The 8,169-nt window shown below is 42.8% G+C and overlaps 1 protein-coding gene across 1 annotated transcript; it reads left to right on the forward strand.

Moving 5' to 3' along the window:
* The first annotated feature begins 293 nt into the window (after positions 1 to 293).
* Positions 294 to 7,690, forward strand: LOC115628606 (T-box protein H15). Its single transcript, XM_030524790.1, has 4 exons — positions 294 to 793; positions 3,288 to 3,792; positions 5,253 to 5,538; positions 6,839 to 7,690. Exons 1-4 carry the CDS (start codon positions 604 to 606, stop codon positions 7,688 to 7,690), a joined length of 1,833 nt encoding a protein of 610 aa, XP_030380650.1. The 5' UTR covers positions 294 to 603.
* Positions 7,691 to 8,169: the final 479 nt, after the last annotated feature.

Raw genomic sequence — 8,169 nt, forward strand, 5'->3', positions numbered from 1 at the left:
GGCTATTGCCGTACTGCTCTTACTCAAGCATGCACCGCTTAAATTGATTCTGGCAACAAGCGCTCACTCACTCTCAACAACGCAGTGGGTTTTTCTTTTGCTTTTTTCACTCACACTCAGGCAGTTCACAAACTGGTTTCCCGCTGCTCATTCGCCGCCCGTGCCCCGTGAAAACGTGTTCTTGTGTATTTGTATCTGTATGTGTGCGCGCTGGCTTCAAGCTACAACACGTTCCTGACACAATTCAGTTCGTCGTCGCTTGCCTTACGTTGCGCACACACTCACGGCTCGCTCTTGGCCAATTTCACACTGCGCGTTGTGTTTGCATTTTCAAGTAGTTGTTGATTTACCGTGAAGATACATTATCCGCAAGATACACACACATAACTAAAGAAGTACAAGTGTTGCTTTCTCCTTAAAACATTTCAATCAGCGTCCGCATCGAAGCGTACAAATAAAAATGCAAAATTCCTAAAGTGCAAAAGTGTTGACAAGTGCATGCCTAAAGATACATATACTTATATAGTATAGTATTTGTATTCCAAACTCTGAGCTCTCGGCAGTGAATTCTGTTCAGCATAAACAATAGATACAGCAGACAAAATGCTCGTGGGCTCACATCCCTATCTCTGCAATGGTGTGTTGCCACCTGTGCCTGCCGCGGCGGCACCAAGCACAACAACAACAACGACAGCGAGCAAAAGTGCCGCCGGCTCTGCTACGGATTTCTCGATAGCAGCCATTATGGCGCGCGAAGATGCCTCCAGTCGGGAGTCGTCGCTGCGCAGTGCAAGTAAGTGCCAGATTATAGTTGGCTTCAATCATTTAACAAGTAATAATAATAACAATAATAATACGAGGGATTGGATTGCTCGAAACAAATGCTAGTAGAACGGCGAATCGCCTCAATGCGAACCCTCTTAGAGCTTCAGGCTCGAATATTGTAAAAGGCGTTTTAAAGACATACATAAGAGAATGAAATAGGAGTTAAAACATGTATACCGACATGTTTCAGGTACATACTGCACAAGATTTTAACTGCATAGCTTCCGTTGTTCCAAGCATTTCTAACTGTACTCTTTGGAACGAAATTTTCATTTTAATAGGCAGGTCTGAATTAGCTTAAAGGTCGTGGGTTCATCTTTCAAACTGCTCAACATGTTCTCAATAAAATGCATTTTAAAAGTGACACTCTAAATCCGTAAACATACATATACGAAGCGTCGATATCGCTTTCGATCCAAGTATTATCTTTGGAAAATTGAAAACAACGAGAAACTCTTCTCTGATTCTGAGAATTTTATTAATATTGGATAAATCACAAAACTGCATTCTTTTTACTTTCAATAAACTCCTAAGCCGACGGCACTCAACCAGAACAGCAGCTTTGATGTTTCCAACAGAAACTCAGAAAACTGAAAATTCGAAATTGACTCTCAAAAAATATGCAAAGTTTCCACTGGAAAGGTCAACAAATTGTAGTCTGACACAAAATTAATCACAATTAAAGCTTGTTTAATAAATAGCGCGTTTTTCTGTGCGCAATTAAGTTTTAAAATAAACTGCACTCGATTTCACAGCAAGCCAGTAACTGTTGTTAGAACCGCTGCAATTCCACATACATATATACTCGTACATATGTATGTACATACAATACTTGATGATAATTGACAATTAAGAGCAACAGCTAATGCAATAGCAATAACAACAATTCACAAACAACTCGTTCTCGATGACAGCATTTGCGACAATTTTCTTGAGGCTTGGACACGAGCCCCAAGCAATAACAACAACATCCCGAGTGAAGCCGACGGGCATTGCATCCGCAATTATAAAGCAGTATCTATAGCTGCAATTATGAACCAGAGCCCCGTACAAAATTGTGTTATTACTCCACATAAATACGTACTTGTTACTTGTTAGATACATTGCTACACTTAAAATAATTGTTGTTGCTACGGCAATACTGACGATTCTTGAACTATGTACCAGAGGAATGTACCTTTCATCCACCGTCGGAAAATATTGTGGCACCTCCTGGCTAATAATTCGAAAACTTAAGAAGCCGATGTCAAATTCTGGACTTGTCGCCAATCTGGAGATAACAATCTTCTCGAACTGTTCGTATCTTTGTTTCTACGAGTATCGTGAAATATGAATTATGCAAATCAAATAAACAATGGATAGAGCGATATATGCGCGTAGGAACAAAAGCGCCTAATTATGTAAATTCATTTTCAACAATGTGTTTAAAAATATTTTATTAATTTTATGAGGAGCAAAAAATTAGCAAAGGCACAGCGGGAAGCGTTGACAGAGACTTAAGCTGAGAATTTAAAGCTTTTTTGCGTTTGCTTCTACGGCTCCCCAGTGTTCTTTTTTATTATTGAATGTTTTTGATGTGCTAAGTAAATGTTTCAATTTTTATGTGCATAATTATGCATTTAAATAAGTGTATTTTATACACCGCTGGTTGTAATTTTGTTAGCGCTGTTGTTGTCTGCCTTTTCATTGACAAATGCACAAAAACATTTTTGCTTATTTGACATTTTAACACCTACCGGCTGCTTTTTTCGTCAGTCTGCTGATTACTGCGCTACTGCCAACACTTCGAGCATTTCAGTTACCGTGCGCTGCTTGAGCTGCTCTCGAATGTAGCGCTTCAGCCATTTCGGCGTGGTTGGGACAATTGTTTTTGAATTTTTGCTGTTTGTCCAAAATTCATATTTGTTTTGACACCCATGCACCCATACACCTTGAGCCGCAGTCGTTGTTGCTGCTTATTACAACAAGCAATATACATAATTCAGTATGAATACGAGTAGTCCACGGCAGCGGATTCAACTCATCGTTTAGCTTATTAGGCGACGATTGTTTCAAGATAGCAGAACACGAATCGGATGCAATGCAAGATGAAACGGGCGGAAACTGAATATGAGAAGAGCAGAAACCCGAGATTAAAATATGAATGAATTATTGCATAAGCTGCCAGCACTCTCCTCGTATTTAAATAAGCTTTTATTTAGGAAATCCAAAACAACCATATGCCCGACTTTCGGCAATTGCAACAAATGCAATGTTGGGCAACATGTCGGTGTGCTGCAAAGTGAAATTTAGCAACAATTTCGCCATTAGCAACATGTTGCCAATTAGCAGAGTAGTTGCTATTGGTAGGGTTTTTGTTGTTGCCCAATTCAATTAGGCTTGGAAAGAAATGCCTGCTTAATGCCTGTTCCAACTAAATTTCATTTAATTCACTTTTTATTTTCAATTTATCCAACCAACAGGCCCAATTTCAGTTGAGGACGAGGTTGACGTTGATGTCGTTGACTGCAGTGATGTTGAGGAGCCGCCAGCCAAGGCGCGTCGTCTGAACCACCATCACCACCACCAGCACCACCATCATAACAACAACAACAGCATTCACAATAACAACAGCCCGGCACACATCAACTCCAATTCCACCAACAGCAGCAGCAACAACAACAACAACAACCTTAGCAGCAATCACCACAGTGGCGGCAATCACAAAAGTCGCAGCGCCGGCGCCGAATCCCAACTAAACACAAGCTCCACCAGCAGCCAAGGACGCTGCTCGACGCCACCGCAGTCCCCGGGCACCGAGGACAGTGAAGAGCGCTTGACACCCGAACCGGTGCAGAAGGCACCAAAAATTGTCGGTTCCTGTAATTGTGATGATCTCAAGCCGGTGCAGTGTCATTTGGAGACCAAAGAGCTGTGGGATCGTTTTCACGAGCTGGGCACTGAGATGATAATAACAAAAACTGGCAGGTAAGTCGGAGAAATAAGCTTTGGTTTTAGCTGAAGAGCCAGCAGACAACTCTCAGGTTGGCTGAAATGTGGGCTCTTATTTTTGATGGGAAAGCAATATTCAAGTAATTTTTAAAAAAGGGCCCTCTCTTGTGATTTTAATTCTCGACCCAATCTATTTTCAATATATTTTTTGATAGCATTATAGTATGTTTGCTTTTTATAACAATTAAATATTTCAAGAAACTCTATTAAAAAAAAATATAGATACCGAATGTCTTTCAAAGCTTGAAAAACTAATAGAGTTTTCAACTGAAGTCTATTAAGATTGTACGGAATGAACTCGACTAGGTTTCCTAAGCTTTTCTAAACTTCTTCCCGCAAGTCAGTGCTGCATCCACTTTTACTTGCATTTATGATTATGAAACGGATTTCATGTATCCTTTAAATGGCCCATGCTTGTCCAAATACACGTTGAAAACAGAGTCCATCCTCTACTTTGTCCAATCTGTGCACGCATATGCCAAAGGTTGAGAGCCTGAGCATTCTTACTGACACCTTCCCATGTCAAATGTTTGCAATGCCAACAGAAATTTCATGCCATAGCAGCAACATCCATTAACCGACTGGTGTGTGCGGTCTCCAAAAATTGCAACAAAAGGATGTTCCAGCTGCCCAGCTACAAATGCATTCAGACCTGCCTTACCTGTGCCTGGCCTGCTCTTCAATCAAACGAATTCTGCAACATTTTAGCAACATCATTGCTGGGCGTTGCTGCTGTCAACAGCAACCAGCCAGCCGAAGCAAGTGTCCGAGTAGATGGAGGAAAACAGTCAGCAGGCGCGCACAAGAAATCCAGTAAAAGCCACGGGTTGTCCACACCTCAATCGCTCCAAATGGTCGCAGTCAATGACCACACACACGCACACACTGCGTTGTCAACCCTCGCCGTCACGCACACACACACACACAAAAAGACACACACACACACACAGACAGTTTAATGATATTGTAAATATCACACCTCAGGCATATAGACAGGCAGACAACTAGGCGTTCAACAATCAGGGCGGTCCCCGAAACTAATACAACAGCCTGTGCCCTGCGCTACTTTGTCTGCCAGTTATGTCACACACACACACACACTTCCTTTGGCTTAGCCTCGGGCTTAAGTCGCATTTAAACCGCAGGACGCCTTAGAAATTGACCCATGTTGTTACACTTTACGCCCCGACTTTTCGGGATCAGGCGAATGGGATCAGGCGCTGCATTCAGAAAGCGAAAGAGTTCTTCTCTCCCCATCCAGCATTGTTTGCACTTGTCAAAGCAAAGGATGAGTCCGAATTCTTGGGTCGGGTTATAAATAAGCGCATTATTATTAGCTAGGGCCGCGCATCTTGTGTGGTGTTTAGCGTAGAAATTTCTATAACATCCAGCATCCAATTAATAAAAAATCTCTACTCTACTCCTTTTGTTCTCAGACGCATGTTTCCCACTGTGCGCGTGAGCTTCTCGGGTCCGTTGCGCCAGATCCAGCCAGCCGATCGGTATGCAGTGTTGTTGGATATAATACCGATGGACTCGAAACGCTATCGCTATGCATACCATCGCTCGGCCTGGCTGGTGGCGGGAAAATCCGATCCGCCACCCCCCTCACGCATTTACGCGCATCCGGACAGCCCCTTCAGCTGCGAGGCGTTGCGCAAACAAGTTATTTCGTTCGAGAAGGTGAAGCTGACAAATAACGAAATGGATAAGAACGGACAGGTGAGTTGAGCTTGCTAGATGGTAGTTGTTTGTTAGCAGATTATAGGTATACTACAAGTATATATACGCATATGGATATACTCGAGCGTCTGGTCAAGGCCAAATGATTGATAATTTTTGCCACTGTTCTGCCACATGCTGCAGCAACAAGAGCTGCGCTGTCTGCAAGCATATACATCCACACAAACGAATACTGTATGCACAGAAGCAGGATACTCTACTTGTATAGTGACTAGCTGACAACATTTGCGGCAATTTGTCGACCACATTTTTGCCGGAGTCGTCAAGCACGCAACTTTTCCAAGCCATTTTCCAAGCGAGGAGCAACTTACGCGCATGTGCGCACAATTTTTATACCCCATGTTGTTGTTCATACAGTACAGCAGCTCTATAATGAACTTCTCATATCTCCCCTCTATTAAGATAGGAGAATATTAATGTGACTGCCCAGAGAAGCTATTCCTTTAAAAGTGATTTTAATCACTTGAATATTCACTAAACACTTTTAATGGAATAAAAGGGACCAAGCAGAACTCCGAATATGATGTGTCGCTTTATTTAGACTTGATTGTTTTATAAATCTTAAAACATTTGTTCTTAAAGTGGAACAACATTTCTTACGTTGCAGTTCAAGTTAGGTCGACTGATGTGATATAATTAGAACTAGTGTACTCGTATACTATCCAGATGAGATATTAATTTGATTGGATTTTAATTTCTTGAATATTCACCAAATATTTTAAATTGAATAAATGGAACCAAATAGTACTCTGAATATGATGAGTTGCCTTAATCAGACTTGATTGCTTTATAAATTTCAAAACATTTGTTCTTAAAGTGGAACATCATTTTCTTACTTTGCAGTTCAAGTTAGGCCGACTGATATGATATAATTAGAACTATCCATATGACATATTAATTTTTGCAAAGGAAAGGTATTTTAATTTCTTGAATATTCACTAAAAATTAAAAATCTAATAAATGGAACTCAGCAGAACTCTGAATATGATGTGTCACCTAAGTTAGTTTATGATTATTTAATAAATATGAAAACATTTGTTCGAACAGTGGAACAACATTTTCTTCGGCTGCAGTTCATGTTAGGTCGACTGATATTATATTAATAGAACCAGTATATTATTTCCAACCCTCACATTTTATAGATTTGTTTTATTATATTTATTTTATTCATTTATATTAGATCGTTTCACATAATGCGCTACTGTTGAATACTTTTAAGAATTATTTTCCACAGCCCAAACTAAATGCAAGATTTGTCTTTCTCATCCCGATTTTGCAGATCGTTCTCAATTCCATGCACCGCTATCAGCCGCGCATTCATTTGGTGCGCTTGGCGCATGGCCAGAGCATACCCACCAATCCGAAGGAGCTGCAGGAACTCGACCACAAGACCTATGTGTTCTCTGAGACCGTCTTCACCGCCGTCACCGCTTACCAAAATCAGCTGATAACCAAATTGAAAATCGACTCGAATCCCTTCGCCAAAGGCTTTCGCGACTCCTCGCGCCTCACTGATTTCGATCGCGATCCCATGGAGGCGCTGCTGCTCGAGCAACAACTGCGCTCGCCGCTCCGCCTCTTTCCCGATCCGCTGATGCAACAGTTCGCCGCCCAGCAGGGAGCACCCGATCCCGCGTCGATGGCCCTCTTCGAGAAGGCGCGTCAGCATCTGCAAATGTTTGGCGGCAACTCGCCGTACGCGCAGCTGATGATGCCACAAATGTATCAGGCAGCGGCCGCCGCCGCCGGTCCCCCACCCCCGCCACCGGGTCTGGGCGCCTTCCACATGTTCCAACAGCAATGGCCACAGCTGACCGCCGGCTTCCTGGCCAGCGCCAATCAGCAAGCAGCCGCTGCCCAAGCCGCCGCCCAGGCGCAGGCTCAGGCGCAAGCGGCTGCTGCAGCCGCCGCCGCCGCTGCGGCCAATCGCACGCCACCACCACCGCCCACTGCGTCGACGCCGTCCTCCACATCGTCAGGTTCACCCTCCCCCGACATGCGGCCGCGCCAGTTCCAACGCTTCAGTCCATACCAGCTGCCGCTGCAGACGCAAGCGGCGCCGCCGACCGCAACGACATCTGCGTCCTCTCCCGCGGGGCATGCCCCACCCCCCCGCAGTCCAGCTAATTAAGAGCTAGCTAGCTAATACGGTACAGTATTGCGCTTTCTTGCCAAAAACAGTATTACACAACGCTAAACGAAGGAACGAATTATCAAACATAGATCAGTGTTGTAAATTATTTGTCTCCGCAACTCTCCTTCTCACCCACTCGTCTAGTATTTGTTGTAAAAAGTTATTTTCTAAAGCGTTTCCCCCTGTCTTGTGTACAGTTTCGTTTCTTCCACCTGCACTCTGCACCCTCGTTTTACTTTATAGGCTTTAGCAAATTTGTATAGGTGTTTTCCCAAAACAAAAGGTACGCCCCGTAGTTGAATTTATTGTAAAAATGTTTAAATGTTCGAGAACGTATCAATGTAATCAAAATCGGATGAATAGCTCGTTTATTCATTTATCCACGCATCCATTTCGTCATGTAACTATGTATTTATAAAAAAAAGAAAAGAAAAACAAAAAACTACGGATCTTATTATAGGAATATGCGATAACTA

The sequence above is a fragment of the Scaptodrosophila lebanonensis genome, unplaced genomic scaffold, assembly GCF_003285725.1.
Source record: "Scaptodrosophila lebanonensis strain 11010-0011.00,11010-0021.00 unplaced genomic scaffold, SlebRS2 tig00000118-arrow-arrow-pilon, whole genome shotgun sequence".
Lineage (NCBI taxonomy): Eukaryota > Metazoa > Arthropoda > Insecta > Diptera > Drosophilidae > Scaptodrosophila > Scaptodrosophila lebanonensis.

Coding starts and splice junctions, on each gene's coding strand:
- LOC115628606 (XM_030524790.1), top strand. CDS start 604: ATGCTCGTGGGCTCACATCCCTATCTCTGCAATGGTGTGTTGCCACCT. Junction 794..3,287: donor GTCGTCGCTGCGCAGTGCAA/GTAAGTGCCAGA, acceptor TCCAACCAACAG/GCCCAATTTCAGTTGAGGAC. Junction 3,793..5,252: donor ATAATAACAAAAACTGGCAG/GTAAGTCGGAGA, acceptor TTTTGTTCTCAG/ACGCATGTTTCCCACTGTGC.